The sequence below is a fragment of the Polypterus senegalus genome, chromosome 9, assembly GCF_016835505.1.
Source record: "Polypterus senegalus isolate Bchr_013 chromosome 9, ASM1683550v1, whole genome shotgun sequence".
Lineage (NCBI taxonomy): Eukaryota > Metazoa > Chordata > Cladistia > Polypteriformes > Polypteridae > Polypterus > Polypterus senegalus.
In genome coordinates this window covers 83,536,771-83,557,679 of record NC_053162.1, presented here as the reverse complement: position 1 = coordinate 83,557,679, position 20,909 = coordinate 83,536,771, and the positions used below count along the sequence as shown (strand labels likewise).

Sequence of the window (20,909 nt, the reverse complement as noted above, 5' to 3'; positions counted from 1 at the left end):
CTTGTCGCATGTTGTTGTTTTAAGAGCTGGGAGCACATGATGCTTATCTGCCAAAAGCAATCCTACAACTGCTAGGTTAGATGTCTGTGGAATTGTTTTAAATGATGGCTCACTACCTTGTCCTTTATTTCTGGCCCCGGGCATGGTTAAATCTCTTTCTTGCAGGACGGATAATGCTGCGCGCGTTGTGTTGGGGTAGATGGGTTGCTGCTGTTGCACTGCCCTTTGATCATTTTAAAGCCTGTACAGCTGCTGTCCTTTTTGCCACTTCGTGTCTCTGCTCGCGTTCTGATCGCTTCTCTGTGATCATAAATATACAACTGACTGAATTGTGTTTTCTTTGAAATTAAACTTGTCGGTGCTTTAAATGTTGTGATACCACAGATTCTCATAGCGTATGGTCCATTATTTTGTAAATCTATGTTTTGTGCATTGAATGATGCGAATGCGAAAAGTCTTCGTTTTCTGCTCTTTGCCTTTTATTTCTGACCTCGCTTTGTCCTGCTATTTTCTCAATTACACCTGGTCCTGGTGATTAATTTCCTTTTGTTTGCATTAATGCGATCTTTTAGTCTTTGACGTTTCATTTATAACGTATTGTCCTTTATATGCTTTATATGCACTGAGACCCCTGTATCTGTGTGTGCTTCATGTCTTTACACTACTGATTTTTTTTTGCTGGCCGCACTCTGATATTGCTTTTAAGTAGGGCTTGTCTTGCAAGAATCTCATTTTCTATATCCCTGCGAGATGCTCCGTGGCCATTCTCTTTTGTCTCGCGGGTCTTTTATTTGTCTTCCATGATCTTAACGTGAAGATCACGTATCGTCTCCTAGTCATTCCCTCCCACAGGATTTTTTTTTTATAATAGAGAGATTAATAATTAACATTTTTCTTTGTGTAATTAAATGTAGGTTAATCTCAGTAATGCCCAAAGATGATAAGAATTTTGAAAAAAGCATTAACACCACCAAGAGTCTGTCAGTTTATCAGTTGACAGTCACAAGTAATCCAGTTTGAGGTCCTGAAAAGCTAAAGTCTATCTTGGCAACATTATGTTGTCATATGTATATCAGTCTGCGTCTTTGCTGTCTGTTTCACATGTATGCTTCCATTTTCTGTTTTAACTTGAGCCCAATTTAAAATAAATTTAAATTACAAAAAGAATATTTGGTGCAGGTTGTCCAAGTTTACATCTTAGGTATGGAATTTTAAACCTTAATAAAGTACACATAACAAAGCAGTATTTTGAATGAATTGTTTCTTAAGTTTGTCTCTTGTTCATCTGTACAATTTTATGGTGGGATTCTCATTTATGATGGGAGTCTGGGATGTAGACTGCGTTTGAGTGGTTTGGAACATAATTACAGTGGGCTGATAACAACACTTCGCAGAATTTCCATCAGTTGTGTAAAACGTGTGTCAAGAAAGAATGGGGAATGATCCACTAAAATCTTGAGAGATTATTAACACTTTTCATGTAAAAACACTGTCACATATGAAAGCTGACTTTTATGTCGTACTGGAAGGCTAAGGCAGATATTGTTTTTACTAAAATTCATTTATTTTTGTATTGAGGCATTTGGTGCCATGCACATAAAACATTCTGGAAAGAAAACAAGGTAATATGGGGAGAAAGTCTGAAACCCACAGTGCGCAGAGTCTTAAACGTCTCCCACATAATGTATAATTTACAAAACACAGGAGTAAAAATGTAGTGTGGTATCATTGGGGTTTCTGTGTTATTATATTTTAATTGTTTTTCTCCAGCTTTTACATATAAATGTTTGTATATGTTAAAGTCAATGAAGTGCACATTTGTAATAAACATAGAATCATCAGTAGTAATAGCAATCTGTGGTTGCAGTTGCCCATAGTAAAGAATATAATTAAAATTAAAAACCAAGATTAAGTGAGGGCATAAATTAACATGTATTTGTTTTCCTTCCTGATTTTGTGATGGAGGAAAATAATAATTTGTTTGTCACTATCATGAATCCCAGCTGTAGTTAGAGGAAAGACTATAATTATCCATTATTTATTTTACAGCTAAGGAAAAGAAAAAAACTCTAGGATTTTCTACACATGTAGTGTAGCAGTAAAAATCCAAGTAAGTTAGGAAGTTGTATTGGTCACAATAGAGTCCAACACTGGGCAGCACCTCAATAACATTTGCACCAACACCTTCCCTTGAATGCACAGTGTCTGTTAGTAGGCTTCAGACAGTAACATTTTTGAAAACTTGCTGGATTATAAATGATGCTTGCACATCTTGTTCTGATTTGCATTTGCATTGCAAAGATTACTGGCTTGAACAATAAAGTAGTAGTGATATTCTCACATGTACGTAGTATAGTGAAATTCAATCAAAATGCAACTTGATTTGACATATACTAAAAAATAAAAATTTTATAGACCCACTTAGTAATTTTTTTATTTAATTTCAGGTCAGAAGAATTATTCAGACCCTTGTGCTCTGGCCTCTTTATTCTGATCATGTGAATGTAGTGTACAACTGCCATTCCAAAGATGCAGCATGTGTGCTAGAGTAATCAGAGATTCTTCATATTTTCCTGGTTTGAGTGAGTGTTAGTGTGTGTGAACATGGCTCACTGACCAGGGTTAATTCCTGCCTTGTGCCTGATCCTGCAAAGATATACTGCAGCCCCAGTGATCCTTAATTGAATTGACTGATGGATTTAACAGCTTTCCTTTTGGCCACTATCAGTCTGTGCACCACTGATGTCACTCTTTTTTAATGAAAATTATTGGATGCAGAAATCATTTATCACATATATTGAACAAATAGTATGAAAATGAAGACTGAAGAGTACGACATAATACATCCCATTTTCTGGGTCATGGTGAGTGTCAGAAACTGGAATAGTACAGTATACCAGTTCATATAGGGCATACTCACAAACATATTGTATCTACAGGCATTCATACAAGTTACCATTGAGCCTTGAGCTTTGTTGGCTGAAGAAATGGAAATCACATCACACCACCCAGTCATGTTCAAAAAACTGACATCCATCAAAATTCTCAATCTTACAAAGTTTGAAACTTGTGAAAGTGGCTACAGACAGGCCAACAATCACACTGTCTGATTGTCAGAGTTCAGTGAATGAGAGTGCAGTAAAAATATTAGACCAGCTCTGCAGATTACTGGCTTGAACATTAAAGTAGTAGTGATATTGTCACATGTACGTAGTATAGTGAAATTCAATCAAAATGCAAATTGATTTGATATTTGATTTGATTTGATATATACTTTATTAACTTCTATAACTATTAACTAACATAGCTTAATTTTGTTTAATAGAAAACATAAATTGTTAGAAATGGAACGTGTAACAACAAGACAAGTGTCACATTCAGCTGGGATGCCTCTTTACTGTATGGACCGGGGGAGCAAGCCTGGTCAAAACAGTACCTCCCCTGGGACGCTAGATTGCAGCCCCCCTGGGTACCAGTGGTGCCTCGGATTCCCGCAAGGCTCCATGGGAGATGGCGTTCTCTACAACCCTGTTGGGATCCGGGGTTGCCACCAGGGGGTGCTGCAGTTGTTCCTGAGCCAGTGTGGGCGGTTCATCCACCATACCAGAAAGTGCAGCCAGAAATTGGTCATCAAACACCTGGAGCACTTCCAGGTTGGCTATAAAAGAAGCCAGCAGCCACCACTCTGAGAGCCAGAGTCGAGAGGACAGGGGCTAAGCTTGCCAGACAGGAGTGGAGGAAGTTAAAGAGAAGTAAAAGAGAAATATTGGGATTGTGATTGATAGTGCTTATTGGACTGTGTTGTGGGCTCATGGGGATGGGGAAGACATTCCACACAAGCGAAGAAAAATAAAAGCACTTTGTTTTTAGTAGTGTGCCTCCCTGTTTGTCTGTCAGTGTTGGGTAGAGCGCTGGTATAGAGCCTCTTATTGTCACACAAGACAAATCAAAGTGATGGAGCACTTTACAGCACATCAGTATAATTGAGTAAATAATGAATAAATCTAACACCTGAGCTGAATGCAAATCGAGTCTTCCTCAGACCAGAGTTATTTCAGGTGACTGACAAAGATGGCATCCTCTCTGGTTATGACTTGTGAAGGCAAGAGTAGGCTGGTCAACATAGGTAGAAGTGACATCTGAGGAGGAGAGCTGTCAGTCTTCCTTTCTGCAGAAGAGCCATTATCATACAGCGCCATCACCTGGACTACCATCACCAAAGCCCTTAAACCGTCTCCCATGTGCATGTGTGTGATAAAAGATAGAAGACATTATTTATAAAGCAGCATTATTAATAGCCATTAAAATGCATGACGGTGAGCCACTTATGTTTTAGGAAAAGGCTTTTGTGTTCAAACTCAACTCACAAATTGTCTATGCCTCAGGGAGCAATATTCTGATAATAAAGTATACTGGTGGAAAAGCTCAAGAGTTGATCACCTTGGTGTACGTAAAGAGAAAAGGGATGGAACATGGTACTCCAAAACAGTCTGTTTGCAAGACAATAATCCACAGCACAGTGACAAGACATCATGTTACATTATCTCAAGAGTAAAAGGATGAATGTTCTTCAATGACCCATTCAAAATCTAGTCTTCAAAACCATTGCGATATAGAAGTCCATTATAAAAATACTTGCCCACAAATGGCAAGAAGATTGGGAAAAATCAATTTTGGTGATCGTGCAAAGCAGAGACACATGCAGCCTCAAAAGACTTAAAACTGTTATGTAGCAAACGATAGCCTGATCAAATGGTATGTGAGGTTTGAATACTTATGCTAACATTAAATTGCAGTGTTTGAACGTGTTTAAGATATCTGCTCATGAATATTATTTTATCTTCAGGTTTTTCTTCTTATTGAACATGCAATAAAAATATAGCTTGGGACAAAATACGTCTTTCTATTATAAAAAAAAATCTTAGGTCGAGACGTGATGTTCTCGGAGACACTTTAATGTCCCGTGAGACAAAAGGACAGCTGCTGAACAGGCTTTTCAATGTTTGAAGCGCCGTACAAGATGGAGATCACTCTGTGTGGCACAAGCAGCAAGCCAGCTGATGGAACATAGAGGAGGTAAAAAAAATTATTTGTTTCCCGTTGTATCACCGTTTAAGAGGGGGTTTCGGAGGAGCGACCACATCTCCTTAGTGTGTGTTCAGCCCCCCTCACCACAACGCGAGAGGCAGAGATATGAAGTGGTTGGCACGTAGCGCACCCTGGGGGGTAAAAGGGGCTGGGCGAGAGAAGTGAGCAGGGGGCAAAGCCCCCTAGTAATTTACAATCCTACAGTACTTGTAAAGGGTATTGTTAATAATTGAAAGTCACTTTATCAGTATTTATATATTTAGGATTTGCAGGGCAGATGCATTTTCTTACCACTTAGAAACATTATTTTTTGAACCCACTTTTTCCAATATGGTGTAATTGAGAGCATCATGAATCCCGAATGGTGTTCATGTCCATTATATAGTATACTCGCAAGCAAATCAGTAGTCACAGACACAAGAACAATTTACATCGCCAGGGGCACTTGGATATAGATATGTGGAAAAACTGGAGTATCCAGAGAAAAATGACACAGACATGGAGAGCATGTCCGCACAAACGGTGGGTGGTTCATAGGGACAACACAAGTCTTTACAGCTGCAAAGGCAATAGTACTGTTCAAGGAAAAAAATAATTTGTGAATAGAATGGTTATGAGTATGTAGCCATTAGGGAGGATTTAGTTTTGTGCTGTCATATTCAAACAGAAAAGCTGAACTAATAATCACACTTTATGAGAAACTGCTTGTGTTTTTACTAAAGGAATCAACTTTATTATATGTAGAGTGGTATGTTTAGAGGTATGCTTATTAATGAAGTACATATTTATGTTATTAAACTTTAATAGTATTGTGTTTGGCTAAAACTAACTTATACATGAGCTTGATGATTATTGCCTTTTTATACTATAGCAAGAATAATATTCAACACTCTGAATTTAATTATTTTCAGACAATCAATAAGTGCAAACGGACCTGTTACAAGGTTATGTCACCTCCTCAGAGTGTTCAGATCTCCCCTGTGATTAGTCATTTTGATTTGGTGAATTTTGCTTTCTATTTTGTGAAGCCACGCTGGCTGCTGGAGACGAAGGGTTTCTTAGCTGGCTCCTGGCACAGACATGTTGAGCACATATTTTCTAATATAAGCTCTTAATCATTGCTCCTTTCTCAAATGCTAAATGTATCCACTACTGTGGATAAGAATATGAACTATGATTGTAAAGTGGGATTTGGTTTGTTTGCATTTCTGTCTGATTTTATCATGTTTAACATGTTAAGGATCTCACACCTTTAAAAATTTTTTAAATTTTTTCTCTTTGATTATTTTTTCAACTAAATGCCTTATTTAAAGATTTGTATATTAAGTATGACGTGCATTTAAAATGTAAATGATCAATTTAATTTAATCAATTAAATGCTATTTCTTGTAATATACAGTTGTTTCTAGGGCTGACCTTGGCCATTGAATGTGTATAAAAATTATTTATCTACATCTGTCTAATATTAAATACAAAGGTGAATTATCTTTATTCGTTGTATAATACAGGTCCTGTGGCTTTGTATTATATCAATGTGGCTGCAACCACAAGCCTTCAGATTAATATCCTACAGTACCTCTTAAGTATTGTGCAAGGTGAAATATAGGGTAAAGATTTAGGAACTCTTGTCTTGTGTAAAGACTATTTACTATACCACATGTGGGTCAGAACAGGTCATCCACCTGAAGCTAAGCAGGAAACCATCTAGGAAAAGCTTGGGTTGCTGCTGAAGAGGTGTTGGTGAGGCCAACAGGGGACACTTAACCTGCCTGAGGGAATGTGAATCCTAATGCCCAAGTGCAGTGACAAGGACACTGTGCTGTTAAGATGGTGCCATCCTTTGGATGATATGTCAAACTGAGGTCCTGACTCTCTGCAGTCATAAAAGGTCCCTGGGCATCCTTTGTAAAGAGTAGGGTGTATCCTGATGTCCTACCTAAATTGCCCTCTGTAGCCTAGTCATTCTGACCCCCTAACCCTCCCCTGTCTCTAATTGGCTACCTCTCTCCCACCACTCCACCGCCTAACAGCTAATGTGTTGTGAGCATACTGGTGCAAAAATGGCTTCCATTGCATCATCCAAGTGGATGCTACACATTAGTGGTAGATGAAGTGGCTCATCACTCACTGAAGTGCTTTGAGTAGTGAGAAAAGTGCTTATAAATGTTAAGCATTTAAAGCATTATTATTATTATTATTATTATTATTATTAATATATTAACTTAATTTTCTTGTTATCATCATTTAAACAGCTAGATCTATTTGAATGTCTTATTTTAAAATAAGGCATGTTGCATTACAGCCCTCATTTTACTTTTCCACTATCCCCAGGAACTAGAATTAGGCCACTGTCTTGGTTCTTGATGCCTTTGTTTTCAATGTCGTATCTCTAAAGGAGGCATCACTTTGTACATCATATATGTCACACACAAAGCGGTAGATCTATTCATACTTGTTTGTATAGTAGACATGGAGGAAATAAAATTAATAGGTTATTTTCTTTCTTCTACTTATCTATACTGTTGCTGTAATTTTTTGCATGTTTTATGCTGAACAGGTTGCTAGTTTCTGCCATCATCTTTCCTATTTGCTTCTATGCAGCACTTCAGCATTTCTGAGTGCCTTTGAGCACTGTCCATAAGTGGTACTTCATCTTCAATCAATGGAGTTGTCATTTCATTCTTCATAAAAAATAAGTGTTGCATAAAATAATAATATTGCAAATAATATGTACTTAACAATAAAACAGAAAAATAAGGCTTGTGATCTGTTAGACAATGTAGACGTTGTATATTCAGTGACAGTGACGTCACCACATTTTTGGGCCATTCTTAGGCCCATTCAGGTTCCATACAAAGCAGCATTTTAGGATTTGTTTCACAAAAGACCTAGGGCAAAATCTATAAAATATTTAAAGTGGAACCTGGTTTAGCCATGAAGATAGAAAATAGCATTACTAACTACAGCTCCTATCTGCCCTGTAATCCATTTTCTCTTAAAACATGTCGTTAGTTTATCTTTGAATATCACAAATGCAGCATTGGCATATATAAGAGATGATGAAACTTATTTCACTAATCACAAGAGCCACCTCAGTGCAGCTGCACTCCCACCTCAATATGAAATAGCCAAAGTTTGTGTGGCATTTATATATTCTTCTGATTTGTAATGAATATTAATACCACAACATTACAAATAATGCATTCATTTTCTGCTAGTAATCAAACTTTTAACAGTGGGGATTGTATAATCAATTTAACAAAATGAGCACCAATTTACTAGGGCATAATAGAAGATGTAGAATTTATAAAAACACTTAGCCGAGACAATACAAGGGAAAATTTTGTTCAAATTATAAAATCAAAGAAGAACAGTCAGATTAAAACTGGAGCAATTCTAATAAAACATGTGACTTGAGCATTCTGTGTTACAAAATGTGACTAACTACATTCTCTAAACAAATGCTTATGATGGTAGATTTGATTTTTTTTTTTCTTTGGTGAAATTCACTTTTAAATACATTCAAAACATGCAATTCAAAAAGCTGGCTTAATGCTGTCTTTATTATACAAGCGCAGATGTCGATGTCCATTGTTCCAAATGAAGCCTGTTCTGGGAAAGAAGATAATGACAGTGGATCTGCATGTGATTAAAAAAAAATGAACTAAATGTTTTGGTGTGACAATGTATTGGCTGTGGAGTACTAGGATGACCAATTTTCAAATATATATTTAATGTATTTGTTTTTTGCAAAATGATCTTTGCCTACAATGGTTTATGAGTGGTTTATTATATGAAAAAGGTCAAGAGGAAAGGAATACAGGATAGTAACATTGTAATTCTCTCTCTGTCTCCTCCGGATCCCTCGTTGGTATTTTAATTCATTATCAAAACTGACCTCAAAACCTATTACAATGTTTTCATTTTTTTCTCCCTCAGTAGTTCTTAGGAGCAAGGCTGGCATGCTGATCTCACAGCAGCGACTTTGTATGGCATTGTGTTTTTCAGGAAAGTGCCTGCCCGCTGGCCGAAGGACATCTGCTAACACATGAATAATTGTGTTTTTGATTTGGAGAAGCACTTTGCTTTTCAACTTTGGCTGAGGATGAAAGGGACAGATTGTGGAGGTGCCACTATTTTTTTTTCCCCTTCCTGAGGATTCCATAGCCCAGCATGTGCCGACATACGTTATTGAGAGAAAATCCACTTTGCTAGACTCTCCCCTGTGAGCTTTATTTTGCCAACTTTGTTCAGGGTGTTGGAGCGGATCCTTTCTATGTACAGCAACCTGCAGATTAAGCTGCTAAATTATATACACTATTTAATTAGAATGAACAACTTTATTAAAGCCACTGTTCCCTAGAAACAGAACTGGCTTTCGAGAAAGAATTTTGCGGTTGCTTTGAAATCAAAAAAGTTTTTTTTTCCCCTTGTCTCTTTTTCTTTGCTTTTTTTCTTAAAAGTAAAATCCTTTTATGCCTCTGGCTGGTAATATTCACTATAAATAGATTTTATGTTTAGGTCCAGAGCCACTGAAATGTTCTGAAGCAAAGGGCAACTGAATTAACTATTTCCACTTGAAAAGTTATTACTGGCAGTCAGTACACTAAATATTTAAGATAAGTTAAAGAAGCACCACCTTCTAGCCAGTTTCCTTACATATTTTAACAAACTTTTTCATGTTGATGTAAAAATTTTATTTATTAGGATCCTCGTATTGTGCCTAATTTAAATAGACTGCAAATTCTGACAATCTGTCATTTCCAGAGTTGATTTCAGCCCATTTCACTTCTTATTTTTCCAACACTGGAGGAGACCTGCAGAAACACATGGCTCACCTGGTCAGGCAAAGCATAGTTTTTAAGATCAGCTGTTTAAACTAATCAAAACCTAATGAATTAGAAAATATGTAGCCTCTAGTTTATATACACTCTAATTAAACCACATAAATAGTTTGCTAATTACACATTATGCAAAGAGCTTGTTAGGTTAATTGAAGTATTTTGAAATGTGTTGAAAAGGGGTGGCAGAGTCTAATTACTGCGACTGTAAAAGACGTGTGAAGTACACATCAGAATGATTGTTCTCCTTGTTGTTTATTCCACATGAACTGGCTGTTTTAAAACAGGGGCTTGTATTCTTAACTATATTTGTGCAAAAATTACCCTTAATGGACATGCTGCTGATGGCATTAATGCTGTATTATCCTCTTCTTCCATTGCTGTAAATCTGTTTTTTCCACTTTAGGTGGGGTGGTGGGGAGCCACAATCTGTCCTGGAAATTTTGGGCACACAGCAAGAAACAAATGTGAATGTGGCACCAGCTTATCATATGGTGTACACTCACACTCAATCTCACTACGTTAATTTAGGGCCACCAGCCAAAGTACTGTAATGGGCATGTCTTTGGGTGGCAAGAAAATCATGCTCAAAGGGAAACACACACACCCATGGCAGTGACTAGAGTGGAATTTCAATCTGTATGTGCTGCCCCATTGCCATATACTGTTAGTCACATGTAGTTATTTATTTTTTTTAACGTACATACATAGCACAGTTTAACATGTTTTAAGTTTCAAGTATATTTCATTTTGTTACCATCATTTTGTATTTCTGTGCTTGTTAGAAAGTGAGAATAAAACACGGAAATTCTTTCAACTATGTGGGACAGATTAGTGTAATATTTATTTATGCACAAGGCATGGATGGATTCTGTGTAGAAGGCTTTTCCCTTGATTAATTTCTAAGCCTTTTAATAACATACATTACATGCAATGAGTAATTAATTCATCAATTAAAGCAAGCTTATAGTCCTAAATAATGGCTCCCACACATCTACAGCAATAGAAGTTAAAACTATAATCGTGGAAGCACATTAGTTGAATGCTGTATTTGTTGTACTACAAGATAGCAGAATCAACAGTCAAAGCCTTGAATCTTTCCCTTTACGAATTTCCAAGGTGGTTGGTCCCAACCTTTTGCCTGATGCTTCCTTAGTTGGCATTAGCCATTGTGACCCTGTGCTAGAATGAACAGACCCCAAAAACAAGTGATTGCATGAATTAGTGAATGATTCTTACAACATGGTCAAAATAACCTTTTAATCCCCAATTTAGGGGGCAGATACACTGTACAATTTAATTAAATATTAGATCATAAGCTTTATTCCATACAACTGAATACTATATGCATTTTGTCTCAAATTAATGTATCCTAATCCGTATACCACAATGGAAAAATGGATACTTGTGTAATTTTCATGTTTCATTTTTAATAAATGTTCCGTGAGAAATAATTTTTTATCTTTGAAGCAAATGATATTTAGATGTAAGATGATTTGTAATTATTCATTATTTAAGTTTTAACCTTTCTATTTGTTTTTAAGTAGCTAAATGAGCAAGAGCAGTCTATGCATATAACTTTAAGATAATGGATTTTGTACAGATCAGCTCTATGCACATTATGTTTTCACTTTTTGAAATTTGTCTACATTATTTTTCACAGCCTGTTTTATTTCCATTGCATAGATATTTATTAATCTTGTTTTTCTGAAGTGATTTAAAATACCCTGAAAAATGTTAATGATTTTCTATGCTTAAGTCAATACGTTTCCATAAAAATGTTTTTAAATTTCAGCGGTTAAAAAACAAAAAAGAATACAATTATCAATCCTTTAGTTGTTGTCTTTTATTCTAGCAATGCTGCACTCCTGTGATGGATTAAGTGTGTTGTGTAGTAGATAGATGGATGGATTTTTCATTTTTCTCTTGTGAAGAAGAAATGTTGCTGAATTTCTCTTTACTTTGTCTACTTTTTCAACCAGAGGTTGTTTTAGCAACCAAGTGGATGGACTTTGCCATCTTTACTTTTGGAGTATACTGCAGTCCTTGCTGTAGAATACCCAGATGCTTCCATTCCAGTCCAGGAATATGATCCCATCAGTATAGCCTCTGGCATTCCCAGAGTCTTCTAGCAGTGGGATATGCCTGGTATAACCCATGTGGAAGGACGATGATGTAGACTAAATAATAAGTTAAGATCTTTGTCTACAGAAATAGTGCTTATTGTAACAACATGCTTCAGTACAAAATCGGCAAAGTTGCTGCCACTGTACCTATTTATTTGTCAGTCTCTATTGTCAAGTCACGGATTGGGATTTAATATTTGGTGGTACTCATTAAATACATATTTGTCATCCATTATTACAGTAAAATTAAATAGATGCTGTATTATCTTTGCTCAAAAACCTTTTGATAATTGAGGACATAGGATGTGACTAGTTAGATCTTTTGAAAAATGTCAAAGTTTCATGGAATGCGTTAAAAAGATTTTAGGTCCTTTTTAAAGGTAAAATGATTTTATAATCAAGGTGATTTCTTGTAAAGCAAGTGTTAATATATGATTAACAGTTTTACAGAATGTCTTTACTTTGAGATATTATGAAGAGCAACTATGCATGCAATTAATTTTGAGGGCGAAGGAAATGTTTTAAATGGATTAAGACTGATAATGACCAGCATTTTTTTTCTATTGGGTTTGCACACCTAGTAGATATTTTATCAAATGGTTGTGCGCACTGATGGCTTGCAGCTCCTTCAAGTTAGTGTTCAATTCCAAAACCAGTCACTACGTACTTGTAGTTTTCATGCCTATCTGGTGTTGTGCATGTTAAGTTCATGTTCAAGTGACTGTTAGTGTGTCTTAATAACTAGTATTACATTTAGACTTGGTTTACTTTTGAGAATAATTCAGCTGTTGCGTTGCTGAAGATGTCCATGATAGATTTAGATAACTGACAATAATGGAGATAACAGTTTCTTTTTGTATTTTGCTTACAGAAAATGAAAGAGAGAGAGAGATGAACAGCTTGTGAAAGTTCTGGCTGTAAACTACACAGGCAACTCAATGGTAGTCTGGCATACTGCTTTCTTGGTTTTTGTATATCTGCACCACAAGCAGACAAACACACGTTTGATTTCTTCGCCATTCTGTATTCAGCACTGGAAAATGTGATATATTACCTGCCTGCCAAGATCGCATGGTTCATTATTGTATGGTGTGTGCTTTTGTTTCAATGTGTTATCACGACAAGAAGAAGTACAAATTATGCCATTTGACTGCCACAATCCTAATTCATTGCATATACTACTTTGGCTTATGACATTTGCACCATTGCACATTAAATGAAGGTGGTGCACTCAGCAAAGCATCCAGATTGAAACTGAAGCAAATGAAGAACCTTAGTGAGTTTTTTAACAATCAAACAATCAATAAAAAGATAATCAATATGGGAAAATCATTCCTGTCTTGAGTTGTGTTTGGCTTTGATGTTTTGATTCTGGTTTAGTCCTCATGGTGTACCAACCCTACTACCAATCACGAACTGGGGACCTGCTGACTTTAAAACGTCTCTGTCACATGCTACAATGCTTGTTCTGTGACACATTCTGTTTGTTGTACTAAACATGTTACTGCCTGCCACATTTAGATCAGATGACCCTGGTAAAAGGTGAGCCCCCCAAAAATCTGCGGTCTTAATTATAACAGCCTATTCTTTACTGTGATTTTTTTTTTTAAATCAGTAAATTCTGATCATTCTTCTTCCAGTTGTTAAAAGTTATATAGATACTTTGATTAGGAGTTTATACTGTAACATTTGTTGAGATAAAAGATGATTTTCTTTAGTACCTTTTGGCAGAAAACTCAAAATTAGTGTTTTCTGCCCATGCTTAAAAAATAATGCTGGTCCTTGTGCCCCCCCCCACAAACCCTCCGTCCCCACTCCCTCGTAGATTCTCTAACCCATACCCTAGTATAAATTAATCCAGGAAGTTCAGTTATGACCTCTAGCATGTTCAATTATATTAATCAAGGTTGCTAAATTTATTTTCTTACCTCTTACCTACTTTTTTAAGGCCTCTGTGAGATTTAGGAGTTTATAAAGTTAAATAAAGTTTTTACATCTTCCCTGGTGCTTGGATCACAGTTTTGGTGGTTTCCTGGCCATACTGGTGCTGCTTTGGATCAATAGTAATAGGGTTATGATTTTTTTTAAATACTAGTGAGTTTATTGAAGTTGTACTAAAATCATATAAGGTAATCTGATGCACCTTCAGTCACATAAATACTCATTTATAGTGAAAGGTTTACATTCTTATTATCCTCACCAGTAGGTCACTAGATAAATTTAAAGATTTTGTTGTAGAGGTGCAGCTCACAAAAGAAAGATCAATGCAGGAATTACACAAAATATTAAGTACAACCTGCTCCACTTCCCAGCCTCCCTGCATAGTTGGTAATCCCTGAATGGCAAGCAGGGTGACTTGTCCATTTGTCCACTCTTAAGTACCACAAAAGCATTTTCTTTTTTTCCACAATCTTGGCCCCTTCTTCTGCTGAAAGGTTGCTAGCCCAGCTCTTGTCTCTTTGCTAGATTTGCTCTAGCTCTAGCCTGAGGCAGTTTTAAACCCCTTCTCAATTTTACTTCCAGGCCAAACCTTTCAGTCACTTCCAGGTTCAGATGCCATGTATTTGACATTCCCTTAGTGTCTTGAGCTTTCCCTGTAACCCTGAGCTGTCAGTAACTACTAATTGATCAGGTTTTCCAGAATCTCTCATCTAGACAAAAACTTTTTCACAATGTGGGAAGATTGTGTCTTTGCTACCACCTTCCCCCCCACAACACTGTCATTTTTCTTTTGCCAAGTATAGGATCTGACGTCCCCACTATCTGCACCAGGCCTTTTTACTTCAACTGGAGTGCATAGCAGTCTTTGCCTCTCACTTGTCACCTCTGTTTCCGTACTGGAATGTAGATCTCTCTGCCACTGCTAGTGTGGTTTACTGTTTTTGTTCTTGCAAGTTTTCCATAGTATTTCCCTCCACTGTGCCATCCTTAATGTGTTCTTACCAAGATTCCTAGTATGCCAAAATATTTGCAAATATGAACTGAGGACCAACATGGTGGTGCATTGATTAGCACTTCTGCCTCCCTGTTTCAGGAGATTGGTTTATTTTCTGGCTTGGTTAATATGTTGAGCAGATGTCTTTTGACTTTGTCTGTATGTTGTTTTTGTTTTGATTTTGTCCAGGGTGCTGTTATTTTCCTCCTGCGTACCACAGCTGTGTATATTAGATTAACTGGTAACACTGACCCAGTATGTGTGCTCCCTACAGTGGGTGTTCTGTTTACTGCCTTGCACATGATGATACCAAAATGGACTATGGTTTCCCATGACCTTAAAACTGAATTTTAATTCATTAAATCTGTTGATTTTAGCATCACGTATTTTAAAATACTGAACTTGCAACATATAATTATCATTTGGATTAGGTTTTGACTTTGATTGGGTTACTCTTGAACATTCAGTTTCTTTTTTCTAATTTACTTTTGTGTTGCTTCTTCTTTCTGTGTGTCATTATCTATGGAACAGGAGAACATTAGTTTAAACTTCAGGTGGTTGCAGAATTAAGTATTTTTTACCAAGGCTTTGCTTGTATTTAACACCAATATATGCACTGTATGCTAACAAGCTTTGTAGTCCCTTCCAGTGAAAAATGGCCAATAACCTGGTGTTTCCTGCTTCTTGCTTTATGGTAGATTTGCTGTGACCTGAGCAACGAAATGTGTTGCCTTTGTATTTAAACTAAGAGATTATAATTTTGTTTCATCAGACCACAAATGCTTAGTTCTTACATGTTTGTTATGTCTCTTATACGCTTAGTTACATAAAGATTTATTTCCACTCTGCCCTGACTGGGTTTAAAAAAAAAATCTCTTGCTGGCAGCTGGTCAGCTTCTTCCATCTCAGCCTTGGAGCCCTACCTATTAGAACTACAATGACCCTTTTATCGACCTCTTTGGTTTATTCAACTTTTTACCTTTCAAATTCAGGAATGATAGACAAATCAAAGCCAGTTCTGGTGGGACCATACTCCTTTAACTTTGTGACTGTGCTGCTTTGGTAGGCACCTAAAGTTCATCCAGTCTTTGTGATTTCACATTTGTGGCCTAGTTTTACCTCTAGGTATCCATTTACATGCCTATGCTTTCATATGTGATAGCTGACAAAACCCTGAGCACTTAAGCTAAAACCTTACAAGCCTGTTGAATTATATGTGGGTTAGGTGCTTTTAAAATATGGGTTAAGTTTTTGAGGAAAACCTATTGGTCATGGAGTGCAAATCTACTAATTTCCACTTCATTAGTCTAGCAATATAGCAGAGAAAGAGACTTTCCAATACTTTTACAACTGCTGATTCCATCTGCATTTTTTAAACAGAATAAAAAAGAATACATCTTGAGACTTTATTTAACTTGTGGAGTCAGGCCTTCAAATTCATCCTTTGCTAACTAATGTCATTATGCCTTTATTTGCTTTTAACATATCATTGTGTACTTATTTTATTTTTGTTGTTTTGTATGAATTATATGTCATTTGCACTTGAATTCAAATTTACTGTTCATGATTTTGTTGTAATATTTCTTGTTAGCTAGTGCCAAGGGTATAACCTAAAACTTTATGGTTTAGCTTGCTTAAATTCTGTCAAGCTTTTTTTATTGTCTGTGATTTGTAAATTAGTTTGGATTGAAGCATATGCCTAATAATTACTGTAATACATCTTAGCTTCATATTAAGGGTCAAACACTTAACTAATATGCGTTACTTTTCTGGGTTTTGTTTCCAGTTTGTTTTTTAACTCCAGCCATAACTTCTTATCTTTTCTGCCCCAGAGAATTTTGTGAAGTAGGTGGAAGCCATTTGAATGCATTTCATTTTAAGGTTTTTCTTTCACTTAAATATTTCTTACCAAAGCAATATTAGCAAACAGAAGGCCTTTTTTAGATGGAAGTCGAACCCATTCCAGGTCATCTTAATAAAGAGCTAAGGCACCATTGTTTACACGGATTACAAAGCCAAGATAGATAAAATGAACAGCGTCAAAAAGAGAGTTTGAGAGGCTGGTTTATGAGCCCAGAGCCATGTCTAAGGCCTTAGTCACTAATAAAGTTTTAGAATTATTTTTACATCAAGTAGGTCATTTTACAGGTTCTGTATACTTTTAATTAGCATTACCTTGATATTTGGTGTTTGATAGTCTTTTATTAGACTTAGTATTCAAACATTTTGCTAATAGGTTTTTGTAAAGTAATATTCTAATTTTAAATGAACAGAATAATAAAATTAGAATTAGCAATTATAATTTAAATACCACATTAATATACACATTAGGATAAATATGCATTATTTTTATGCAAATGATTGTTTAGACTGCTGTCATTGGTTCATAACTGTATGCAGTATATTTGTTATTGTACAGACGTCTTATTAGAGTGTTTGGATATATTGTAGTGACACTGAATTCTATCTTATTCATCAATCAGATGACACCTCTTACTGTGCTTTAAGTAGTCTGCTGAATGCTTAATTTCTCATTGTTAATACATTATATGCTCAAAACCACTGCTTATATGAAGTACATACTATAGAGCTTCAAGTTACTGTTGTACATCTGGATAAAATATATTAGATTTTTCCCTTATATATTATTATCTGCTATTATAATAGTATAATACTGTTATAATACCTTCTGTTGCCCTTTCTGTCTGTCTGTCTATCTGATTATCCCCTCACAGTGAGGTGTACAAATGTAGTTGTGTATCATCTGAAAAATAAAATCAATGAGCAGTACAAAGAAAACTGAATATTTTTTAAAATGTTATAAACGAAGTTAAAGCAGTAATATATGGCTATGAAACCATAGTTGCTTACTGTATTCAGAAATGTTACAGAATGAAAATGTTTTCTTTATCAAACTGTAGAGAAAAGCCAAGCAAAATGACACCTTTTATTGGCTAACTAAAAAGAGTACAATATGCAAGCTTTCGAGGCAACTCAGGCCCCTTTTTCAGGCAAGATGTAATCAGTTTTATCAAACTGTAAAATAAAATAAAGCTTTAAACAGTTTTTAGGTTTTGTTTGCCAATCGATTTTAAATGAAATAAGTGACAGTGCTAAGATTTATTTTATATAATTATCTGTTTAATATAATTTGCCAATTAAATTATTGCTCTTTGTTTAAATGTGACACTATGCTTTACTTAAAAAAAATAAAAGAAGGAAAACATACTTACTCTAACATCAATTTTGCAGTCTCTGGGCTAGAATTAAGAAAATAGAACATCAGGATGCTCAAATTGACCAGAAGGGGGCATTGTGGTTTAACTGTCCTTACACTGTCCTTTAAAAAAAACCTAAGGTTTAATAAAAATAATAAAATAATAAAAAGACAAAAAATGCAAGGTTAAAAAAGGCAGCTTGTTTACAACTTTCTAAAACTGGAAATAGTGTATCATAATAAATGTTGCACATCAAGAATCTTTTCTGAAGCTGCACTCAAATCAGGGTGCGGAAATCAGAGTGCATTAACCTCATTGTCCAGTGTCCTGTAGGAAGAACAATGCATTCTGTTTAAGGCTTGGGGGGGGCGGGGGGGAGACAGGACAGATAAGAGACGGTGGTGGTGTACTCTGAATTGTTCAACGGCAGTCAATATTCAGACGTGCTCAACTAATTGGTGCTGAGGATGGCCCCTGGACCTCTGTTTACTCACTCATCCAGTATAGAAATGTGTCAGTACTTAAGCAGTTCTTTTTGCTGCAGCCTGACCTAAACACCAGCTTGTGCTTAAACCTTTTTTATAGTAATGTTTCTTTTACAACTGAAAAATCTGTACTTCTGCATATTTACAGTAGATAGTCATAAGTGAAAAGTGGAGAAAGAAAATGTTAAGAAACACATTTAAAGACAGAGGTTTCAGAAGGAAACTACATTTCAAAGGCAAATGATATGTAAAATAAAGTACCCTTTAATTATTTAAAAACTGGCAGTATAGAGGTAGAATGAAGCTGATTTCTTGTGATTTTTCTGATATAGTTCTTGCTATCTACACTACAGTCACATCCACTAACACACACTCACCCATGTTAAGTAACAGTAATTAACGTACTTGTTGTCCACAGAACAATTACTTTACCTTTTTTTTTTAATTATAAAATATATAATTAATTTAGAAAATATAATACCTTCTATGATTTTTTTCCCCCAGCATCTTCAGTGATTATTTTGATGTATTTAAAGTTAGCCAAAATTTTGTGGTTTTAAAATTAAGTCTATTTCTATGCTTCAATAAAAAAACTGATTTTTATTGGAATTTGCGTAATATTCTTGCACTAACATTTGTAAGGCACAGTTATATAAACATGTAGTTGAAAGCTGACACACTGTATTCAGCTATAAAAACATGCAGAGGAAGCAAAGATACTGTGGCCGAAAATCTATGAAAATAAAATAGCATTTCAAGGGAAAAAAAAGGAATGATTTATGGGCGGGGTCTAGTGTTTCAAAAAGGTGAGTTTGTTACTACAAGGTCAGTCATTCAAATCCTACCTCAGGCTCGCTGCATGACCCCGAGCAAGTCATTTAACTTGCCTGTGCTTCAGCTGTAAGAGCCTATTTCCCTGTCACTTTGTACTTGTCTAGTAAAGTGCACTGAAGTTGTTCAGCACGAAAGGGGCTATATAAAATAAGCATTGACTATAATAATTTTGCTTTTTATTACAATATATTTGATTAATGTCAGGACTGTGTTAATTTTTCTTGTGGATGTTGGAAAACTAAGTATATAGAAATTACCCTTGTAGACAGTAGAGCTTCTAGATATGTACATACACAGCAGCTTAGTGTTATAAATGAGCCCTTTCCGAAAAAAAAATACCTACATTTAGAGGCTACTTAATTTACAAAAATTTGCATTGTCATAAAGGGTACTGTCATTTTAACACATACACCTTTCCATTACCAAGCCATCTTTTAGAGATAAAATGCTTTACGGCAGTCTGTGAATGAAACTTATAATAACAGCACCATAACTGAGAGAATTTCTTGAGTTTTATATAGTCTTTTAAACTGGGTGTATATATGTTTATAAAAGAATTGTTTTCATGAACAGCTATTTTTAACTCTTTGCTGAACATTTGTATATGTAAATTTCTCTCTCTCTTTCCTCTGCTTGCATATGGGTAGATTTTATTATGCAATTTGAATATATGCATAATTTAACAATGTAATAAAAACAGATTAAAGATGAGGGGGATCATTCTTCTTAATGAAAATTAAAGAAAATGTACTTTTTGCTGAAATAAAAAATAAGCCATTTATGAGCATTATATGAATACTTCTGTTTTACTGGCAGTTGAATGGTAAAAAGTATTTACTATTTTCAAACCTCTGTGGATTTTCATTTTTCTGAAGGAAATAATAAATGAGTAATTGAGCAGTGCTGACCAGTTCTCTACTATGTAAAATAGATTTCCTTCCATTTTTTTCCCCCTAAAGTTACTTGTTTATTACATGGTTTACAGGTATCAAGCTGTAAAAGCAAACCAATTTATTGAGGAATTTACAATGAAGGGTGTATTCAAACACACATTTTTACTTAAGCACAATGGGTCAGTTTAGAGAAACCATTTATCACAAACATCTATGTGTTGTGAGGTGGACATGCAAGCTCCAAAAAGACAGCATACTCCCCAGGAACGAAATACAAATCCTTTGATCTCAGACATGGTTATGATAAGCCTCTGTGTAGAATCAAAATGTGAGGGTCATTTTAAAAGAACATACGAAGTGCCACTAAACTGGACATCTAATCTGTTTGTATATTCTACTAGATGAGTTCATTTATTGATTTTATGAGATATGCAAAAAAAATATCATAAAGAAAAAGAATGAACCATTTAATTGGTGTTCATAGTGTTA

The 20,909-nt window shown here is 35.5% G+C and overlaps 1 protein-coding gene across 4 annotated transcripts in view; it reads left to right on the top strand.

Moving 5' to 3' along the window:
* The window catches only part of wwox (WW domain containing oxidoreductase), a 1,268,497-nt gene that overhangs the window by 489,886 nt on the left and 757,702 nt on the right, over positions 1 to 20,909 (top strand). The window contains exon 9 of one of the 4 annotated variants that reach the window (XM_039763362.1): positions 12,927 to 12,965. The exons of the other annotated variants lie outside the window; for them this stretch is intronic. Coding sequence (XP_039619296.1) covers positions 12,927 to 12,950 — 24 coding nt within the window. The 3' untranslated portion in view covers positions 12,951 to 12,965. Of the gene's footprint in view, positions 1 to 12,926; positions 12,966 to 20,909 lie in introns of those variants that run through there. 4 annotated transcript variants of the gene reach the window in all.